The sequence below is a fragment of the Mustela lutreola genome, chromosome 4 (assembly GCF_030435805.1).
Source record: "Mustela lutreola isolate mMusLut2 chromosome 4, mMusLut2.pri, whole genome shotgun sequence".
Classification (NCBI taxonomy): domain Eukaryota; kingdom Metazoa; phylum Chordata; class Mammalia; order Carnivora; family Mustelidae; genus Mustela; species Mustela lutreola.
In genome coordinates this window covers 5,704,956-5,728,839 of record NC_081293.1, presented here as the reverse complement: position 1 = coordinate 5,728,839, position 23,884 = coordinate 5,704,956, and the positions used below count along the sequence as shown (strand labels likewise).

At 41.9% G+C, this 23,884-nt stretch overlaps 1 protein-coding gene across 2 annotated transcripts in view; it reads right to left on the bottom strand.

The window, feature by feature from the left end:
• Positions 1 to 23,543, bottom strand: part of ADAM12 (ADAM metallopeptidase domain 12) — a 331,503-nt gene extending 307,960 nt beyond the window's left edge. For both annotated transcript variants that reach the window (XR_009353215.1, XM_059172861.1), the window contains exon 1: positions 22,938 to 23,543. Coding sequence is in view for 1 of the 2 variants with exons in the window: in XM_059172861.1 (XP_059028844.1) it covers positions 22,938 to 23,025 (88 nt within the window). In the remaining variant the exon portion in view is untranslated. The remainder of the gene's footprint in view (positions 1 to 22,937) is intronic.
• Between the last annotated feature and the right edge of the window lie 341 nt (positions 23,544 to 23,884).

Sequence of the window (23,884 nt, the reverse complement as noted above, 5' to 3'; positions counted from 1 at the left end):
AGTCCATGTCAGGCTCCCCGCTCAGTGGGGAATCTGCTTCTGCCTCTCCCTCTGCACCCTTCCCCTCCCCTGTTCATGTATGCTTCCTCTTTCTCTGTCAAAGAAATAAAATGAAAAAAAAAAAAAAAAAAAGAAAGAAAAACTTGCACTGGTCTTGGAATTCACATTCAGAGAAAATTTGCCCCATGGAGATCTGAGGTCAATCTTCAAACAGAAATTCTCTGCAGAAAAAGGAACTACTTTTTAGATAGAAAATGTTTTAAATTCTGTCTAATGAATACTACACATCAAAATAGAAGGGAGGGAGCCAAAAATTTGCTAAAAAGCAAATGGATGGTTTTAAGTGTGTTTATCATCAAAAGATAGGAACAGAAAAGAGCTAGCCAAAAAAACAAAAACAAAAACAAAAAACAAAAAGCTAACTGTGAAAAATAAAAGGAAGGAGTAAAAAATTAAAAGTAGAAATTATTAAATTAGAAGCCATAAATCAAAGCAATAGATTCAATGACTAAATCCAAGGCTTAATTCTTCAGACAGACCACGTCCATATCCAAAACTCTGATCTGTCCAAACAAGGAGAAAGATCCATTGTAAAGACAGAGAAATAGGTATATTTATAGGTACAGAATTTAAATTATAATCAAGTACTCCACATTCTTTATACTAATAAGTCTGAAAACGTGGGTAGAAGGTTTTCCAGGGAAAGAGGTTCCCAAAATTGGCTCCATAAAGAAATAGCAAAACCAATGGCCATGTAAGTAGCTGAAAAATCGGCAAGAGATTTATGTTCCATAGAGATGCTCGGCCCAGAAAGCGGTAAGGGAAAGTTTTGAAAGCCCAAAGACAGATTATTCTCTTATTATTTTTACTGTCCCCAAACACACACACACACACACACACACACACACACACACTCCAAGGCAGGACGCAGGAAACTTGAGGATTATGGTCGGTTGCTGGAATGGCCCTGATACTTTACTTCCCCCGTCTGAGCCCCGGTGAGCCGCTCGCTTCAGGGCAGAGATTTAGCTCAGCAGCTCCTCTTGCCAAGCCCACAAGCCTCCTTCCTGGGTTTGGCTAGAGGGTCAGACCCAAGCAGAGGCTAGAACTGGGTCTGAGCGTTCGAGATTGTCAGCCCTTGTGCCTCTCCCGGCCCCACAAGAAGGTGCCTGGGCTAGCCTGCTGGAGGGACGACAGACACCCAGAGAAAACCCGATCACCACATCACCAGTGAGTGTGCCCACAAACACAGGAACGGGCCTCACAAGACCAGAACTGCCCCGTGTAAATCCCTGACACACAGATTCCATACTTGCTTTCTGGTTTTAAGCCACTGAATTTGGGGCCAATTTATTAAGCAGTATTGTTGTATCAATAAACAACGGAAGACCACTTTGCCTTCTTAAATTAAATGTGAAAAATCTTAATTAGAACACTAGGAAATTGAATTCAATACCATATTAAAAATATGATACACCTTGAAAGAGTTAGATATGTCCATTAAATGCAAGGATGTTTTGATACTGGGAAATCCATCAATGATTAATGACATCAAAAATCAGTGAATATTTGGATCAGTAGATCAAAGGATTCAGAGAAAAAAAAGGAAAAGATGTGGTACCTCAGTGTCTAAAAGGCAGTTAATAAAATTCAATATCCATTGCTGATTTTTTTTTTTAAAATCCTATTTGAAAACGAGAAATAGATCCTTCTTTAAAATAATGAAACTTCATCTTAAATCCACAGTCAATATCATAACCAGTGCCAAAAACACCAGGGGCCTTTCCACTAAAGCCCAAAACATAAGAGGGATTCCTACTATTTGCACGAGTTTTTGAAACTTCTTTATATTTGAGAGACTGCAAGAAAGCAATAGAAAAGAAATTCAGAGAAATAAGTGTAACAGAAATTATTTATAGGTGATATGATCAGTTACCTAGGAAACCCAAGGAAATCAACTGAACTTCTACTAAAACCAGCAAGATATTTTAATAAACAGGCCAGTCCCAGGATGTATATATATAAATCAATACAAAAATACTATTACTGAAATAAAATTGAAAATTGGATCCCATTTATAATGACACGAAAAGAAAAATAACCAAGAGGGGGAAAAAACCCTAAAAAATCCTTTGTGAGAAATGGATGATGATGCTGTTCATCCAAAATTATGCGTCACAACAGGGTAGTGTCACAACACGTAATCAGTAAGAGAGGACAAATGCCTCAATAACAAGGTGACCCCAGGATATGAACGGACAGAGTAAAAAAGGAATCATAAGCTGTTGGTAAACACAAGGGGGGGGGGATTCAACTGCATAAGTAGGTATTTACAGAGTCTCCTTTCCCAGCTCTCCAACCTGCCCCTCGCCCTTGCTTCTGAGCAGGAACTTATGCTTGGCCTCCCTCCCTGCCGTTTCCCCAGGGAAGGGACCGTAACATCTGTGATCCAGGAGACTGGGAGGCAGAACGGCCTGCTGTGGCTCAGTTCGATCTGGAACCCCCTCTCTTCTTGGATCTGCCCGCAGCACATTCATTCTGGCCTGCCCTCTGCCCTGCGGAAAGGGTAGTGACCCCACCTCAAGCAAGCCCACTCAACCACAAAAGCCAAATTCTCCCACCAGCTTCCACGTAATAGCTGGTACTTTGATCCCCAATGTTCAGCTCCTGAGCAATCAATGTACTCTGAATCTAAGAAGGGAAGAGCGTGCTGTTTCTTAGACTCCCAAACCCCAATGACCATTGAAAACGTAAGTTGAGCACCAGGGTGTCTTAGTCAGTTAAGCGTCCAACTCTTGATTTTGGCTCAGGTCATGATCTCAGGGTCATGGGACCAAGCCCATATCAGGGGCTTGGTGGAGCCAAATGCGGAGCATGCTTGAGATTCTCTCTCTCCCTCTCCCTCTGCCCCCTCCCCCATGCACACATATACGGATGCAAGAGCTCTCATAAATCAATCAATTGATCCATCAATCAACCTGCTCCATCCAAAAGAAAATAGAAAAAGGAAATCTATATTGGGCATGTATAAAAGAAATAGAAAGATAATGAATTTAAGTCCCATGTGAATAATTAGTTTAAATGTAATTAGATGAAATGTTCCATTTTAAAGGAAGAGACCCCAAGAATGGATTAAAATGTGAGACCAACTAGTTACTGCTTACAAGAAATGAACTTTGAGTATAACTATGATAGGTAGGTTGAAAGTAAAAACAACAATAATAATAATAATAATATAATGGAAAAAGATGCTCCAAGCATACATATGTATCACTAAGCATAAGGGAGCTGAATTGGCTGAATGAACACCAAAGTTAACCTAAAAGAATTACTACATGAGATACGGAAGGATTTTGTAATGATGAAAGGACATAAGCAGACATTAACAAGATGCAAAACCTAGTAAGAGTTTCAAAACACATTGAGAAAAAAATGCATAGAACTGAAGGCAGAAAAAGTTTCTAGTTAAGGTTGTACTACTCTCTCAGCAACCAAGAGCACTGGCGAACAACAAACCAGTGAGCTTCTGGAAGATTCAGTCGCACCATCCATCAATGCTGCCGCGTATAGAGCACTCATCCAACAGCTGCAGGAACCGCTCTCTCCCTGCGGCTGTGGAACACTTGTAATGCCGACCACACGCTGGGTGAAGAACTAGTCTCAGCAGATGTAAAGAACTGATCACAAAATGAAATGAGAAATTAAAAACAAAATGATACCTTCTTAAATTCTCAGGTATGTGGTAATTAAGCAATGCATTTCTACGTAAGCCATAGGTCAAGGAATTAGGCGACGGGGAAATTTAAAATATTTTTAGCTACACAATGATACAAACTCAGCCCTTAAAAATGTGCAATATGCAGCTAAAGATGTGCTTCTGGGGATATTTCTATTCCTACATGGTTCTGTGGGAAAAGAAAAAAGATTTTGGGCCAATAGCCTAAGGGTCACCACAAGAAGCTAGAGGAAGAGCAAAACCAAAGACAAAATAGAAAGGAATACAAAAAGGCAGAAGGCTGGAAATAGATGGTAAAAGAGAAAGTCTTTGAAACTAAAGCTGTTTGCAATACTGGTAAAACTGTTCAACCCTTAGCAAGGTGAAGGAGCACACAACTTAACAATTTCTGGAATGAAAGAAAAGGACGTTGTTATAGAGAATTTGGGTATCACAATAAGAAAACACTATGAAATACTGTATACCCATAAATTGTACTCAGATGACATGGATATGTTCTTTAGAAGTCACAAATGACCAGACTGACACAAGAACGAGAAATACCTGTGTGGCCCTCTACCTGCTAAAAAAATTGAATTCATGACCAATGCCCTCCTCCCAACACACACACGCACCCAACCCTCTCAGCGGCCAGATGACTACACGGACGGCTATTGTCAGACATTTAAGAGAGAAATAATAACAATCCTACACTAATTCTTTCCCAAAATACAGGAGGAAGAAAAATCTTCCTAACCCTCATTACGAGGCCAACCTAAACCTTATACCAAAATCAGACAAGAATATAATGAGAAAAATATTATAAACCAATATCTCTTGAACACAGACTTAAAATCCTTAATATTAGGAAATCAAACCCAGTACTCTCTCTTTACACACACACATACACACACGCGCGCGCGCGCGAGCGGAATGAGCAGTTCACTTGTGGATCTAAATTGTCCATATTCCCAGGACTAACCTAATTAGGCCACCCTGCTCTTATTTATTTAAAACTCTTCAGCCAAGTGGATTTCACTATTCCTTTGATAACCTACTTCAGTATTTCGTGATCTGGGCTTAGTTTTTAGGCTATTTCTACAAAGGACTGATGGCAAACCACCAAGAGAAAAATGTATTAGAAAAATAAATAGGGCACAATCTTAAGAAATGTACTTTAAAATTACTGTGAGTTTATCAACAATGAACTTTGATGTTCCCAAACAGTTGTATATAAAAATGGTTTTCACCCAAACTGCTGAAATCATCCAGTGTGGACATAAGTAAAAGGATAACCAAGGTCAACAGAAGGAAACAATAAGAAACAAAGTAAAATCTGTGAATTGCAAATTAGCCTGATGGGCGGTTTTATGTTTTTTGTAGTTGGCTGCACTTAAGTTCTGTTTGAGTCATTTTTCTCCCCCTGTTGAATTTTCACTTCAAAGGTTTAAAATGGAATCAAGAGAGAATGAAAAGAAAACCGTGAATATATATCTGAGTTTACCTTCACCTGGTCACTATGTGCTGGCTAGAAAACACTCATCCCAAGGCAGCATACACTCATTCACACCCACCTGTCCACCGGCTGTTTCTCAGGGAAGTCATGGGAACAAGCTGGTAGAGACCTCTTCTGATTCCTTATTTAAAGTATCAGCTCATATCTTCTACCCAATATAAACATAATATCCCAAGTAGAACTGCATAGATTTCCCGGGATGTTTCTTTTGGATCACTCAAAGATACTAAGTACCAGGCACCTGGGCGGCTCAGCCAGTGAAGTGAAAGACTCTTGATTTCAGCTCAGGTCATGGTCTGGGGGGTCATGGGATCGAGCTCCAGACCAGCCCTGTGCTCAGCATGGAGTCTGCTTGTTCCTGTCCCTCTGTCCCTCCCCCTGCTCTTTCTCTAATAAATAAATAATTTTTTTAAAAAAGACATTAACTACACTTTTTGTACCAAATATTAGGATACATGGTCTCTTTAAAGAAGATTTCCAAATATGCTGATGCATTTACATGAGAGGTTGTACACCAACAAAAAGTTTAAGTAGAGGGTAGAGTTTAGAGAACCAGGTCAGTTGAAAAGGAAAAGCAGCTCACCAAAGGGTAGTTGGCTCACGGTGTCAGGATATACTGAGCCACTGGGATGTGCTCAGTACAGGGGACAACAGCGAACAACACGGATATGTCATCCTGGCACTTAAATACTAGCCACAGAGACAAACAAGTGATCCAACATGATGAGCCCTTGGAGGGGCGATGGCACTTTGATAGCACTTAGTAGGGGGGTGACAAGGACCGAGACCCACCTGCCCTGCAGAAGTGACATTTCAGCTGGAGCGCTTCTTCAGGTGAGAGCTCTGCCCTGAAAGGGACATGGACAGTTAAGGAATGCAGCGGCAGCCACACAGAACCACCTTCCCTAACAAGATGCTGCTACCAATTCTGACACCTCTGCCAGCCGGCTGCCAGCTGTCAGAGCCACACCAGGTGCTAACAAAGATCGGTATCTAATGAACGCGTGCGGTAGAAAGACGGCTAAGATGTGGCTCCTGATGACCTCTGCCGCCCGGGACTGCCATCCCTGTGCAATCTCCTCCCCGGAGAGGGGGCTGACCTGCTCACTTGCTTCTCACCGACAGAATACGGCAACACTTCCATGAGTTGATTACAAAACCTGGGCCTTGTGTCTTTCTAGCAGCCTCTCCCGGCTGCCATCTAAGCTTGCTTGCTGGCTTGGCTGAAGCTGGCCGCCATGTTGGACAGGGAAGGCAGGGAGTCCTCCTGCCAAGGGCCCGCTGGGAACGGAGACCCTCAGGCCATCAGTTCTCAGGGAACAACATTCTGCCTGTAACCAGGTGAGCTTGGAAGCAGAGCCTTTCCCAGTGCAAACTTCAGATGGGCGTGTGGCCCAGGGGTCACCTTGATGACAGCCTGTTATGGAAGCTGAAGCAGAGGGCCCAGCGGAGTCTACATTCCTGACCCACAGGAACTACGAGGTCATAGGCTGTGCTACCTTAGACCCCTGAGCTGTGGTCACTTGGTACACAGCAATCGATAACATGCGTTCGTGTATGTGCATTCATAATTTAAGTATTTTCTACAGCCATCATGGACAAAAGTGATTGGGGAAGTCCTACATTTTATGTGTGAAAGAGAACAGAGGACAGATAATTATTAAACCAACCATTTCCCTGGCAGAGAAAACTTATTTTAGCTAAATCCACACATGTCTCTTTATGGGTCCCTAGACCTCTCTTTCCTGTCAGTCCCTGAGGGCCAAGGACCCATCTCAGGGAAAGTTCTAGGATCTACACAGTGAACATCTCAAGTATCATTCTACCCAGCATCTTTCTGGAAAGATGTGCTGCTCTTTCCTCGAACCCCAATACTCAATCCTCTAGATCAACACAAGATGGGACAGCTGCAAAGGGTTCCAAATCTGGAAGGGCACTTGGAAGTCATGGTTCCTTCCAAGGTGCCCACATAGTGAGCCACTGTGGGCTGTGAAACCCACCCTCTAGTTTGGTTGTTGCTCAGCCTCCTATAAGACGGAGCTGAAGCAAATTGTAAGTGCCTTATGCCTCAGTGGTCTTATCTGGAAAATGGAAATAATTAGAGCACGACTGTCCCAGGATGTAGTGAGGTTTTAAGGAGAAGGTTCATGTAGAGTCCAGCATGCACTGAATGGTAGGTTCCATGCCAGGGTTTTCACAATGACTGGTACTAGAATGCCCATTTCTACTGCCTATTTGCCTATCTGGACCATACCTCTTGGGCATAATCTTTCTGTGCCACCTGCTTGCTTGTGTAACCTTGTACACATTCAACTTCCTAACTGTGGCTTTCACATCAGGAAAAGAGAGCAGTCACAGTATCTCCTTCCCAGACTGTGCCCTGAGGATGCACAGAAGCTCTTGGATCAACACTGACACACATTTACAAAAGCAAACACTCCTTTATGGAATTCCTTCATTCTATCCTCAAAGTAAGAGCAAGGACCCTCAGGAAATATGGCTGTTGTTCAGACACGCAGGTAAGACTGTAAAAACTAGGAGTCAAGTGTGGTCTCGTAATGTGTTGAACTAAGACTAAATGGTTATTTTTTGAAAATTCACTTGCTTCTTTGCAACTCAAGGGAAAAGGTAGCCAGAATCAGTAATTTAAGATTCAGGAGATAAACAATCTTGGTAGTGAGGGAAAAAATATCTTTCCACTTATTTTTTTTCTACAAATAGGGAAAAATAACATCCACGTTCAGTCTTAGAGTGGAAAATTTTTGTTGGAGTCTGGAATGTTCCAAATTTTATTGACTAGAAGCACAAGGATTCAGAGCCTTTAAATAGCTATACTGCAGAAATCCCATACTCTAATTGGTAATTAGCACAAAAGAGCTAAATGGATGTTCTATCCATAAAACGTAAAAGATTCCTATTTCTACTGAAATCCTAAAAACACCTATCCAGCACCATGATAAGCATTTTGTATTTTACATTTTACTTTGCTTGTAATTCTACTCTCTGGCCTCCTCCCAAACCTCTTTCTCAACAAGCCGGTAGAAGGTGAAGGCTGGGAAAATCACACCCCTGGCCTCAGTCTCTGCCATCACTCGTGCTCTTTCCAGCCCTCTGCAGAGCCCACAGCATGTCCCGTAAGTGGAGAAGGACACTAATGATCATTTTGTTTGCTATAACCAAATATATCTGACATTATTAGGACAATCTCAAATGGTCCTGGTTAACAAAGAGATACTCCAGCCTGAGACCAATAAAAATGAAGAGTGAAACATGAGATTAAAGGCTGGAGGAAAGAAAGAGAGCCATCCTACTTCCCCAAATCTCTGCTCCCCTGTGCTGACCTCTGGGACCTGCACACCCATCTTCCAGCAGCAGGAGGGACGGCCGCTCATAGAAGCTGAGAACTTTGGGCTTCCCAAGGCATGAGCCCAAACCTACGGTCTTGAACTGACAGTGGTACCTACCGTGTGCCCCCCAATCAGAAGGAAGAACTCAAATTACAGAACCCTCTGCCCAATATGCCCCTACTTCAGTGCTCACAGCATCCCAGTGAGGTAGGTTGTGTGCTTTTCTCTTTTTTTAATTAGGAAAAAAAAAAAATTAAGTAGGCCTCCATGCCCAGCATGGAGCTCAACATAAGACTTGAACTCACAATCCTGAGATCAAGGCCAGAGTTGGACTCAAGAGTTGGACACTTAACTGAGTCATCCAGACACCCCTGGATCCTTAATTCTTCTCTGACAAATAAGGAAACCAAGGTTCAGAAAGATTCAGCAGTTTCCTCAGGCCACAAAGCTGTAAAGAGTCCAAGCCAGGCCTTCTCAGTCCAAGTCCGAGTTCTAGCATGCCCCCGGCGCTCCTCAGTGTCATCACTGCAGCACGGGAACACACAGCTCCCTCAGCTAACTGCACGTGGAGGTGACATCAGGGGAGAGAAGTTAAAGAGCCCTCCTTATGTGAAGTCATGTGTGCCCATAAGAGGAGCAGAAGCCTCTATTAGGGTTTTGTTCATGCTTTAAAAGAATTGTCTTGAGTTGGCCTTGCAAACTCTTTCCTATCTGGTCCCTTCTGCCACTCCTTTAAAATCACTCTCCTACTGAAACTCTGTCATCAACACCGTGACCCCTAAGCTAGGCTGAATAAGAGAGAAGGTTGAGAGCACTTTCTCAGGGCGAGCAGAGATACGAAGAAAGAGGAGAGATGCTGAACCACGCGGAACTGGGACAGGAAGCTTCCGGGGAACCACCTCCCCCAGCTGAGTAAACTATGCCCTAAGGAACAGACTTTCCCTACTAAGAAACTGGAAGTAAGACTCCATGCATTGAGTACACTAAATCCACATTTCAGTGACAAATCAGGCATCTGATTTTTTTAGATAAATCAGTAGAGAAATCACTCTGTACGAGATCGTGTTATTCATTCCAAGAGTTACAAAGATACACAGATGAGTGTTTCAGTTACCGGCTTGCCCCATTATACAATCTGCTCTCTATATTAGAACTTGAAAGTATGGAACAAATTCAATATACGTCCTGGAAGGCTCACAAGAATGGAATTCTGTTGACACCTCTGCTAGCAGAAAAGCGGCTTCTGGGAGCATATTCTGGCCTTGTTTCCCAGCTGTTCACATTCTGCCTCAGCCAGAGGAAGATGGGAACAGCTGACGGCTTCACCCCCAAAGCTCAGCTTGGCCCCATCATTAGCACATCTCACCCCTGCAGCTGCCAAGGCAAAGTCTAACATGCCAGCAGGAAAGCAGCTGACTTGCGTTTCTGACCAAGCTTTGGCGTATTGGAAGCTGAGAACCAGGGTGCCAGGTGGGTTCAACTCATTTTTTGTACATCTGTAGGGTCTACTCACTCTACATGCCAGGAGGTGAGCAGCTGTGTCTGTTTTTCTCACCATCATATCCCCAGTTCCTGGCACAAATATGAGATTGCTGTAGGCAAATAAACTTGTTGACTAAGATAACCCAGTGTTGGGGACTCCCCGTTCTGAAAACATGGTGGACTGAGCTGATTCAGATAGAAAACTTTCTCAAGACAAGCACATAAAAATGTTAAATAAAATGGGGGGGGGGGTTAGAGTATATACATAACTAAACTAGAAAGAAAGGAAAGGAAATTACCAGGACCCATAAACTAAAAAAAGAATCCATAGCCAGTGCATTCACACTCTGCCAATGCCATCAATGCCATCGAGACCCAGCAGATACAGGGCTGCAGTCTAGGAACTGTCAGTTTAACGATGGACAGTTTGATTGTTACCATAGGAGATGGGGAGCTACAGCCAAGACCCCTGCAGGATCCAAGTTCAAAGGGCTAAAAAAACTCTACCAAATGCTCCAGAGAAACTGCAAAGTGGCATGTATACTCAGAGAGCTCATAAGTGTTAGGGGGTCTCCCAGGAGAAATCAAAACTTCACCTTCATCACGTGGGTGTAGACACCAAAATTACAATAATAATATGCTGAAAATAAATTTTAAAATATGGGATAAAACAAAACAAAACAAAAAAACCAAAACAGAAAAAAAATATGGCACATAATTCCCAAAATGAGAAATTAACATAAAAACTGAGCTCAACTGAGTGAAATCCTTGAAACGCCCATCACAAGTAAATGAATTCCTCCACTAGACCTTTCATAATTCCAGGTGCATAAGACTCCCCATAGAAGCAGTCATCGTAGATGGGAAAAACTGAAAGAGTTCACAATTCAAAACTGCAAGAAGGGACAGCCCATAACTATACAGACTCAGCACCCTAAGAAATTGAAATAATAGAATAATCTAAGAGGTATACATATATTTGCATACATATGTGTGTGTATATATATAATACATATAAGTATATATATGTGTGTGTGAATATATATATATGTGTATATATATATATATAAAAATAAAAAATAAAGCTCCTATAAATGAAAAGTAAAAGACATTGGAAAGGCAGAGTAAGTCCACAGACAGTTTAAACAGCAAAATGACATTTCTTGGAAGAGAACTAGGCAATGAGCTTTAGGCCTAGAGATATGACCCAGAGTTATAAAGCAGAGTGATAGGAACAAAGAGAAATTAAAAGCAGTATGACTAAATAATAAATTCTTGTTACATATAATAAAAGTCCAAAGAAGGTAATGGAGAAAATAAAGACAAGACAGTAACTGAAGAGATGATGATGGAGAGTTTTTAATAATTGGAGTCAAGACACATGTCAAGAGCAGAAATACACAAATTAAAAATAAATCCATATCAAAAAACATGATAAAAAACTCCAGAACCACGTAACAAACAAACAAATAACAATCTTAAGAGCAACCAGAGAAAAAGGCAGATTTAGTGCAAAGGAATCATTGTTAAACTAAAGGCTCCTCCAAAGTAAAAGCAGAGACCAGGATACAATACATGATATCTGCTAGGCAACAATAATCATCAACCTGGAATTTTATACACAGGTAACATAACATTCACGAAAAAGCGAAAACAAACATTTTTCAGGCAAATGCAGAGATCTGTTACTCATAGATTTGTTACTTATAGATCTTCAATGAAAGACCACTTTGAAAAGAAGCAAACTAAATCCAGGAGGCAGAAATAGTTTGTAAGAAACCATGATAGAAGAGAGGAACTGGTTACACTGGAACAATCTGAATAATCCAGGACCATAATAAACAAAAACAGGGGCTCCGGCATGGCTCAGTCAGTTAAGCATCTGCCTTCCATTCAGGTCACAACCCCAGGGTTCTGGGATCAAGTCCCTCATCAGGCTCCATGCTCAGCAGGGAATCTATTCACTTGCTGCTTCCCTCCCTTTTCTTTCTTTCTTTGTCAAATGAGTAAATAAAATCTTTAAAAAAAAAAAAAAAAAAAAAGCCTACCACTGACCCATGACATTTTTTGATAATGTGTTTCAAAATGATAGAATAAAATACTATATAACAACAGTCAGTTAGAGAAGAGATGAAAGGCATTAAGCACTCTTAGCCTGTAGTACAGTTTGAGAGGAGGCCAGAGTTACTGACCACCTTTATACTTTGGTGCCTGAGGTGCAAATGCTAAAAATTTAGCAATACTACTAAAACTGTGGAAATGCAATATATAACCTCCAAATTAACAGAATTGGACAGAAGTAGGTGTAAATAATCCTTCAGTAATATAATAGGAAACAGAAAATTAAAAGTATCTAAAAATATCAATAATAAGTAGCGTTCAAAATTTTCAAAAGTCACAATAAATGTAAGTGGGTAAAATTAGTTGGTTAATAGGCAGCAATTACAAAGTTTTAAAAATCCAGGAGTATTTTCTTTATGATGGACACTTGTAAAATATAAGATGAAAAATTTTTAAGTAAAGAGATAGGAATAAATACACCAGAAAAACTCTAGCCAAAAGAAAATGGATATAATAATTTGGAGTACATAATGTGGTATATAGCAAATTATCTTAGACAAATCTAAGGTTGTACATGTTGAATGGATGCAACCAACTAATCTCAAAATGAATAATGCAAAAACTGACAGAATTACAAGGAGAAATGGAAAACCCATGACTCCATTAGATTCTTAAAACCTCTCTTAGAAGCAGAAATACTGAACAAAAACTATTTGTCATAATATGATGTGACATCAGCTAATAAGCTAACCTAATTTACATATCTAGAACCCTATACCCAATACATTAAATACATTATTTTCAAACACATACGTAATTTTTACAAAAATTAACCATACATGAGCTCATAAAGAAAACCTTAAATGGATGAGAGTAAATAGGACACAGATGACTTTTTCTGACATAAGCGCAATAAAATCAGATACCAATAGCAAAGAAACTACCCTTCCTCCAGCATTTGAAAGGCAAAACACACACAGACCAATCAAAAGATATATCTAAATAACTTAGTAATAAAAAACAGACACAAGGCACCTGGATAGTTCAGATGGTTAAGCATCTGCCTTTGGCTGAGGTCATGATCCCAGGGTCCTGGGATCTAGCCCCATGTCAGGCCCCCTGCTCAGCAGAGAGTCTGCTTCTCCCTTTGCTTCTCCTCTCACCCCCTGCTCATGTTTGCATGAGCTCTCACTCCAAATGAATAAATAAAATCTTCAAAAAAAAAAAAAAAGACACAAAAACAAAACCCCATAATACAAATTACAGACTATTTGGGATGGAATGATAACACAAAACTGGAAGCAAAATGTGTGCAATAGTGAAAGGAGTAATCAGAGAGGGTGCTTTCACCCTTTGTGACTATAACATTAGAGGATGCCTGAAGATGGAAGAGCTAAGCTTGTAATAGAAGTAAGAAACAGGACAGTATAAACTCCAAGAAAGTAGAAGAAAAGGACAAGGATTTCATGAAATGGAAAACAAAACAAAAGAGATCTACGAAAGAAGAAGTCAACTCAAATTTCTCATGAAAAAGCACCACACCCTGGTATGAAGTGCCAGAATCTATTAAACAAAAAATCACCTCATATACCTACAGCTGTCCTAGGAATCAAAAAAGAAGCAGCACCCTAGCTCCCTTTCTGAGGCTAACAGTAAAGCTCTGAAATGAAAATAAAACAGACATTTAGAGAAAGGAAAATTAGAGTCTAAAGTTGGTCATGAGCATTGCCCTAGAGTGGCTAAAGTATAAATAAAATCAATAAGTGGAATTCAACATTATATTTTAAAAATGCACCCAAATCACAGAGGATTTATCCTAGCCATTCAAGGATGGTTTAACAATATAAAATCTATTAACACAATACATTACACTAATAACAGAAGAAAGAGGGGGAAAACAACAACACATGAAAAAGTGTTCTATCCAAAAATGTTTAGGAAAAGCTTAAAAAAAATTAAACAACCATATATATATGTTAAAAAGAAAACAGTTTAGTAAACCAGCAATACAGGGAAATGTTCTTAACAAGATAAAACATATCTAACAAAATTTTACAATGACCACCATAATTGTGAAAAGCTAGTTATTCTCACTGAAGTTGAGGAAAAAAACCCAGGGATACTTCAGTCACCATTTTTGTTTATCACTGTAATGAAGGGGCTAACCAATGAAAGAAGAAAAATAAGAGGGATAGAATGAATAAGAACTGTAAAGAAAAAAAACAGAACTTACTATTATTTTCTGGTGGTAATTCTTTTAGAATTTCTATGAAACCAATTTACAAACTATCAGAATAAAAATCAAGCAAATTTACTGAAATCAAAAACAAAGCACAAAAATCAGTAATATTTATTTACACTGAACAGAAAACATCTATGACAACCTTTTTAAAAAAAGACATAATTCCACAAGTAAAACAAGAATAGCCATAAGCTCGTATTTGTAGAAGCTGAGAAATAGACACATACAAATACATTTGTATGTGTTTTAAATTTTCCATACTAAAAAGTGAAAACCTAAAAATAAAAACAATGATAACATTCAGAATAACAAATCTATTAGGTATCTAGGGTACCTCAAAATATATCTTACAGAGATGTGCAGGAGCTTAAAGAAGAAAATGATTTAAAATTTACTGAATAACATTAAAAAACAATGAATAAGGAAGTGACCAGGGATGCCTGGGTGGCTCAGTTGGTTAAGCATCAGCCTTTGGCTCAGGTCACAATTCCAGGGTCCTCGGGATCAAGTCCTGCATTAGTCTCCTTGCTCAGGGAGCCTGCTTCTCCCTCTGGCTGCTACTCCCCCTGCTTGTGTTCATGTGCTCTTTCCTTCTCTGACAAATAAATAAATAAAAATCTTTAAAAAAAAAAACTGCCCATATTCATAAAGCAAAGCTTCGATGTCGTGAGTTAGTCAATTCTCCCTCAAATTAATCTGTAAGTCCCCAGAGGGTATCTTGCAGAAATTATCAAGATCATTCTAAAGTTCATATAAAATATTAATGTTTCAAGAATAGTCCAGAGAACTATAAAGTAGAGTTGGAAGAGTAAGAGGGGAAATTAATGTTCTTTGAGCATTTAGCACGAGCTGTCCAATACTTTCCATGCATTATCTCATTTACTCCTCCTTGCACTCCTGTGGGGGCAGATACTTTATTGTCACCATTTCAAAGAAGGAAAAACTGGGGGAAAAAACTTGTACGATTTGTGCAAGGTTTAGAATGATCAATCTTCATGGTTTGCCCAGTACCAAGGGTTTCCTGCAACATGGGATTCAATGTGCTAAAACTGGGAAATTCCTGACAACATAGGATATTGACCACCTTCTCAAGGTCACATGTCTGTTAACTGGATGGCAGAACTGATATGTAAACACTCACAAGCTGACCTCAGTGTCTGCCCTCTACACCACCATGTGCCAACCAATCTAAATACCTAGGACTGATTACAAAGTTTATGGGAGCCTGAACACAGGAGGATGCTGGAAATAGGATAAATAAATGTTCAACAGAACAAGGAACCCAGAAGCATATCTGTCTATACTTGGTATTTATCAGAAAGGAGAAAGGAGTCAATAAATTTTAACCTAGATGATTAGTTATCCTACCAATATGTGAAAAAAATAGATGCTGACTTCATATGACGAATAAAAAAATAAAGTCTAGTTATACTAAAAGTGAACACTGAAAAGTTAAAATTTAAAATAAATAATTCTTCTTCTCCTCTTTCTCCTTCTCCTTCCTCTTCTTTTAAGTAGGCTCCATACCCAGCATGGAACCCAATGTGGGGCATGAACTCCCAACTCTGAGACTGAGACCTGAGCTGAAATCAAGAGTCTGGCACTTAACTGATTGAGCCACTCAGGTGCCCCTAGAAGAAATTATTTTAAAATCTCTGTTGGAGCTTAGGAAAGAGAAAAATGTTCAACCAGACCTAGAAAAGTGAGCAAATGATAAGACTAAATAACTCAAAGAAGAAACACAGAAAACAATATGGACACACAAAAAGAGTCAGAGTCTCTAGCAATCAGGATATTGACAATAAAAGTAATGAAATAGTTCACATCCAGCTTGTCAACATTTAAAAGTCTGAAATTGCCAGGTATTTGCAGAAAGGTAACAAGAACTTTCTAACAAGGAGGCATGTCAATTGGTACAACCAATTTAGAAAATAATGGAGCAAAACACGTAAAAATGGAAAATTGCACATATTGCCCAATTCATTTGTAATAGATTCCCTAGAACTCACGCCTGTATTAAGGAGACAAGTGGAAGTATCCCTGCTCCACTGCAGTATCAGAAGTTGGAGAAAACAGATTTATCAATAGGAATGCGCAATGTATGGCTCATTCAATTAAAAGGAATGAAGAAAGCACATGTATGAACATGAACAAGACTTTAAAAATACTGATTTAAAAACAAAGTTGCAGAAGGCAATTGTATACAGTAGGGTACCGTTCGCATAATATTTAAATACAAAAAATACTGAATATTGATTAGAGATAGGTAGCAGATGAGACTGCCCAATTTTTTAGGCACTCATCTAGAAGCTAAGCTCTTAATATAGACTTGGGAGGACATAAAATTTTAAAAGATAAAAAATGTCAATATGATGCTGAGTTATTCAGGTTCTCCATCCTATCTGTCAGTTGGAGGCAAGGTATATTGGGCATTAACACACAAGGATGCAGAAGGAAAAATGAGCTGGAAGAAGTACGAAGACTGAAATGGCAGCCCATCAGACAGCATGAATTTCAATGGGCACATTTCAATTGGCAAATAAAGCCTATTTGAACTGCACTGCCATTCTGCTTAAAACTAAGCTCAATTATAATCTCATTGCTCTCGATGTTATAAATTATGGCAAAGACAGAGTGCAGAGCACATGGACTACAAAATGTTCCCTGAGGCTAGGTTAAGACCTAGTCTCCATCATGAGACAGCCCCAACACTGCCCTACATTGGCAACTTAGCAGATACTCACCCTCTGCCACCATGGTTTCCTCCTCTGTAGATCGAGGATAATAGCACGACCCGCTGCAAGACACTCATGAGATGGTGGGAGCAAAGAGCTTAGAACTGCCCCTGGCACCAACGCACGCAGTAAATGCCTTTTTAAGTAAGTCTGTGCCGGTATAAACACTTTGGGTTCAATAAAATACTAAACAGACACATAAAGAAAGAGCTACTTGAAATGCATAGAAACTATTTCTTGAAACATTCTGTCTAGATCATATCAACTTCACTTTCTCAATCCCAGGGAGTTGATAATTAAAGAATTGTACATACCACAGAGTTGTTTAATACAGATCTCAGTGGGTACACAGCCAAAGGACTACAGTGCTGGCCATTTGGTATACAAGAAACATCTGAAAATGTTTCTCACACCTGTCTTTATAAATCATAGATACCACAGGAACAGTTCGGCTTAAAACGGCTCTTGGAACACAAAACAAAACAAAACAAAACAATTTTTTTTTCAATTGTAGTGAGTTCATTAAGGCGTCATCCATACCAGGAAGAAAGATGGTTAGCATCTTTACATGATGCAGCTGTATTGCTTAAAAAAAAAAATCTTCACAGTTTCCACAGCTCCAACATCTATCTAATTAGGTATATATTGACTTCTGGCATTTGTAGATTTTAAAAGAAAGTTTTAAAACATTTAAAAATTGATGTAATTTTTGTTTCCACAAGGAAGGAACAGAAAGAGCCAAATGAGAAAGAAAGCAAGCATGTCTCTATGTAGGGAGTGGTAAGCCCAGAGAGAAAGAAAGCATGTCTCTATGTAGGGAGTGGTAAGCCCAGAAGCACAGGCTGACTTCTTAACAGACATGGCAGACCCACAGGTGTTTACCTGCCCTCCCTCTTGAAACCCCACAACAGGAATAATAACAATAATTTTTAAAACAATACATTGGAGAAAGGATAACAGGTAAGGGAGAACAACAAAGCTTTCCAAGATGAAGGAGGATAGATGAGTGGTTCCTTACTTAGTGGAGAAGAAAGGGCTGGAACCCTGCTGCTTGGAGAGGAGGGAAGCTATCGAGAAGGGGAGATAGATGAGCTGAATATGAAAGTGCTTGGGAACAGGAGACATGAACACCTCTGACTGCTAATATAGGCTGAGCTGAAATATCATCCAAGAAGTTAGGAGCCCTAGATCCCTTGCAAAGACACCATGGTGAGGCAATGACCCCTTCCTCTCTGACAGATGAGGAGATGTATTTTCTGGAGACACTGAAGCAGAGAAGTTCCATGCTCAAGGACCTCAGGCTTAGCTGAGGGAGGGAGGAAAAGCAAGGTGCCAAATTAAAAACAAAAGGATGAATTAAAACAAAACAAACAAACAAGAAAAAGCAAAGCACACTTCAGAATGAGACATCCACTATAACCCTTTTCCCCTCTGCTTGGCTCACAGACCATCTAGTCAGGCTTCAATCTCCTCAGCAAGAGGATGCACAGTTCTCCTCTGGGAAAATGGAGCAGCCTAAGAAAGAGGATACGGTCAGTGATTATGAAGGTCCCCACAACAGAGCGGTGCTTTGGAAGCACACAGACCTTTCAATCTGCCTCTTAGTGTCTCATTATTAAACATAAACACCCAAAATTCAGAGATTATAACAAATGGGAGTAGGGAAGAATCTCAGGGCTAATGATGACCATGAAGTGAACAAAAAATGCTCAAAAAATAATTAAAATACTCTAAGAGTTCATCAGTATCTTATATTTTTTACACACAAAAAATAAAAACAACAGAACAGTACAAAAAAAAGAAAAAGAAAAGAAAGGGAACATTCGTAGAACAGAAAACATCTGGAAGTTAACTGTCTGGTAGAAATGAATAACTCAATAGCAAGGTTGGAAAATGAAACTAAACTCTCAGAAAATAGAACAAAAATGCAGAGATGAAAAATAAATAAGGAGGTTAGAGAATATCTCCAGGAGAGTGGGACAGACATTCAGCTGATAGCAGTTTCATAGAAAGCATGACAAAAAAACCAGGAAGGAAGAAATAACGGAAGAAATACTACAAGAAAATGGACTAGAATTCCACAGCATGAATTTTCAAACCGAAAGGGCCATAGAGTTCCCACCATGATAACTGATAAGAACTTAAAGTGAATCATCATGACACGTAAAAATACTAGGAGTAAAAATATGATAATAGCTTCCATGGGGGAAAAAATAGTCTACATTTAAAGGACTGACAGAGTGCTATCGAGTTCTCAAGCAGCAAGGGGCACACAGATAGTAAGGGAATATCTTATCAAACCCTGAGGAAATGGGACTTCTGCCTTGGGATTTTATACCTAAACAAACTAGCAGTCAAGCGTGGAACATATACCCAGATTTTTACGCAACGTCTGGCAGGCACACATTCTGACCTTCCTTACAGAATCTGTTTTGTTTAAAATACCAATGTGCACAGCTAAAAATATGTACTTTACTATTTTCCCATGCAGTTAGCAGTGGTCCCGTGTCTCAGGCTGATTAACACAAAATCTGCTACAAAGGTTTCTGGAAGTAATCATATTTTCCTCTTAAAAGAGATTTGGCTGTCTCTGCTCTTCACCTCTTCTGCCTTATTATGCCTAGAATTCAGGTACAAAGCTAAAAGGTAGAGCATATGTCATGACACCAGGGGCCAGAAACATAAAGGCAAAAGCCAACATGTAAAGATACCAGTTACAAACAAAAGTAAAATCCTGGGTCCCTGATGGTCTCATGGACCCACTACACCAGCTACTACATGGCTTATTTCACAACTGCAGGTTGTATAAAGATAAAGAAAAAAAAAAAAATCTGTAGTCAGGTTTTCTGTTATTTGCTGCTGAATATTCCTAGCAAGTTATCAAGTGGTTTTACCTCCCATGCACCCTTCCTCAGGAAGTTACTAGAAATGTGCTCCACAAAAATAAGGAACTAAAGTAAGAAAGAGAAAGTTACAGTGCTCAGAAAACAGGTGATCCCAGAGAGGAAGGATACAAAATGAATTGCAAGTATCTTAGTAATAAGGGTAGTCTTGAGACCACAGCTGTTACTGTATCCTAAAAAGTAAGTAGTTTATATTGGAACAAAAGGATAACACGCTCCAGGAGAGAGAACACTAAATATTAATAAATAATGGATAGATTACCTGATGTGTTTGATCATGTTGAAAGGAATTTAACAGTTCTCCCAGATAGTCTGGAAGGTAGAGATTGGTACACAGGAAATAAAGGGGGGGGGGGAGGCCTTAAAAAAAAAAAAAGCAATTATTAACTCTAGGAAAAACAAAAAGTTGCAAGAGGTATGAAATGGAATCATAGAACACTGTGTGGCTCGACTGTGAACAATATTTGCAAAGTCTTTATAGTATAAACATTGAATTGTTTTTTAGAAATTATGGCACCACTATACTGGAAAGTTGGAGAGAAGAGAGGCCAGTGTGGCTGAAGTAGAATGAGCAAGTAGGGGAATGGTAAGAAAGGAGATCATAGAAGAAAACAGGGATGAAGTTATCTAGAAGTTTGAATTTTCTTTCCTAAGAGCCATAGAAAGCCACTGGAGAGTTTTAAACAGGAAACCAGCATGATCCAACTCATGATTGAAAATGAGGACTTTGGCTGTAGTATTGGGAAGAATACAGTGTGCAGGAGCAGGGGGGAGAGCCAGTGGGCCGGTTAGGAGGCTACTCTAGCAGGGATATCAAGCTTCTAGGGAAGAGAGAAAAATAAATTAAAAAGGAGGGCTAGGTTGGAGAAGGCATACTTCAAAATGGTGGGAAGAGGGCAGATGGGAATACATCTTGGAGGTTGGTGGTGTTTAGAGAGAAAGGGATGACTTTCTATGTTAGCATGAGACATCTGGAGAGACAGAGGGTGTTATTACTGAGTTGGGAAGACTGGAGGAGGAAGGATTGAAGAGTAGAGGGGTTGGTGTCTAGGGTGCTGTTTTGGACCTGTTAGGTACCAAGTAGGCAACCACTTTAGGTCAGAGGAGTAAAACACAGGGAGAAAACCCCAGGATATACTCTGCCTTCAACAAGTTTAATTCCTCCTTTTCTCTTGCCAACACAAAGACACGTTTTATCATACGCTTGAGTTTTTAAGCAACTTCAATGCTATGATTTGGGGCACTGATTGATTTAAGAATTGATACTGAGAATCCAAAAATAAACAAGCAGTGAATGCTGGGATATCACAACCTATCCCCATACAAAATGTTTAGGTCTAACTGGTTTTCTGTTGGAGCCAGATCTACCCCTGGGAAAATCTCTCTCCACCAAAAGTCCCCTACTCCAAGAATAATTTCCATTAACTTGATTTACTAAACGTTTTCTTATAAAACAAAGAATTAATATTCTCCATGCTCAAGGGACTTCTATGCCTATAGAGCATATACCAAGTTAAGGACCACCACAGGCACACTTTGAGATTGTTTGAGTTTTTAAAAGTTCCTTCTCAATAAACATTCAAAAAGACCAATTTGTACAAAAGTCTTTCAAAAGCCCTTTTGACTACTATTTTTTTTTTTTTTTTTACTACTATCAACGCAGGTCTTTCAACAGTCAGCAGTATTCTTTCTTGGCTTCCCCACTGTTTTTCACTGCTTTGTGCGATGCTTTAATTTAATCATTAATTCCCCAATTGGTCTTCATTGCTGTGTGGATTTTAACAAGAGCTGGGTTTTAGCCACATTACAGTAGACGTGGTGGGGGTGGAGGGTAGCAGTGGCAATTGCAAAATAAAACGTACCATAAAGTGGTAACGGCTCATGATTGAGGCCAGTTGTTGAAAAATAAATGCCTGTTACAGAGAACCATAGAAATTTAGAGTTGGAGGCCAAGGCAAGCCATTCATTGGTAGGCTGACAGCGCCTCTAGCGGCAGAAAGACCGCGTTGACGGCGTCCTGGGGAAGCTTCTGAATTTTTAAAAAGGCACCTGCTGGGTGAGTCCTCATTATGCAAAAAACAAAAGCTCCACAGGTGCCCAATTTGAAGGGGATACGACTTGAGGAAATCTAGATCCATAAAACAGCTATAATACCTACATTTCAGTTTAACTTTGAAATGAGTTGTCACTTTACACAGGTTGATTTAAGGATTATTTATAGCCGAGAAACGACGAAGTGGCAGGAGGCGGAAAAATTCTGCTCAAGCTTGGCCGCCACACACAACGAGGGAGCCATCCGGAATAGAAAGAAGAAGAAGAAAAAAAAAAAAAAAAGTGGGGAAGAAAACTAAAGAAGTAGGTGAAGAGTCAATTTTTTCAAAAAATGGAGACGGCTGGGGAACGCAGCAGGCGCACCTGTGCAGGAGCGGACGGCTCACCTGTGTGGTTACGGGGTCTCCTTCAAGTCCGTGGGGGAGGCGCGGTGGGAAGGAAACTTCCTGCAGGGCTGCCCCAGGACTGGGAAGTGGGGAGTGGATTCGCTAAGGAGGGTGTCAGGAAGAGGACCCGACGCACACTTGTAACTGTCAAGGCTTGGACACCGTGGCGAAGGACACCCGAGAGGGGAGGGGACCCGAGGCTGTGCCGTCCGGGCTACGCGCCGGCGTCTTGCCGGCCCCGGGCCAAGCGTTTCCTCCTCTCCTCCCCCCCCCCACCCCCCGGGAATTAGCACCTTAGGGAGGAGGGGCTCCCCCAGATGGTCCCCGCGCGCCGCCCCGCCCCGCCGCTCGCCGTCGCCCCGCACGAGGGGGGAACGAGGTGCCTGCGGCGCGAGGTCCCCCCGGGGGACGACCCCCAGCCCGCGGACGGCCCCGGGCTGCGGGCGGGAGAGGAGGGCCAGGGTCCGGCGGGGGAGCTGCCGGGGCTCGGCGACTTACCTCGGGCCGCGGGGGGCGACAGCAGAGCCCCGGCCAGGGCGAGCAGGAGGGCGCGGGCGGGGGGCGCGGGCGGGGGGCGCGCTGCCATGGTCGCCGGCCTTCGGTGCAGCAGCTCTCGGGGCCGGGCGGCGAGCGCTGCACCATCCCACGCGGGCGCCGAGCGGGGGCCGGGCGGCGCGACCCGGGGGACTTCCTGCCGCGGGGACTCAGCCCCGGAGCCCTCGCGCAGCGCCCGCGCCTCCGAGGAGCGAGTCTAGGCTTTCATTTTTTTTTTTGAAAAAGTTTCCCCCCGGTGTGTGCGTGTGTGCGCGCGCGCGCGGCGCTGGCACGAGCCAGCCTTGACCGTTGCAGTACAGGAGCGAACTGTCCGAGCTGGCCCGGGGACGAGGGAGAGCGTTCGGGAGAGAGGGCAGGCCTGTGAACTGGATCCACGGCCAGCAGTCGCCCTTCTCATTACCACGGAACAAATTATCGTCTCCCCCGCACCCCCGCCCGCCGGCGGCGTCCCGCGGGTCCTAGAGACCGCTCGGGGGGCCCCCGCCAGGGTCCCGCCCAGAGCCGGCGCTCGCCCACTCCCGGGGGTGGTGGGGTGAGGGGGGTAGGGGTGAGGGGGGCGGCTCGGTGTCGGGCGCCTCGCCGGCCGCGCGCCCGGGCGGCACAGACGTGGCTCGGTGGCGGCGCGGGCGCCCGGAGCGCACACATCCCCGCCCCGGGATGATGTGGCCGCGGGGCCCCGGGCGTCCGGCTGCCAAGAGCACACGCGGCTGCACGGTCCAGCTTTCCAGGCTGGGGCTGGAAATGATGACTCGGCTGCTCGCTCCCCGGCTCGCCGGGAGCCCGCGCAACGCGGGTAGCAGGTCTGAAAGGCGGTCCAGCGCCCGGGCGCGCGTCCCCGGGCCTGTGCCCTCCGCCGCCACACGGACACCTCGGGCTTCAGAGGGAAGCCT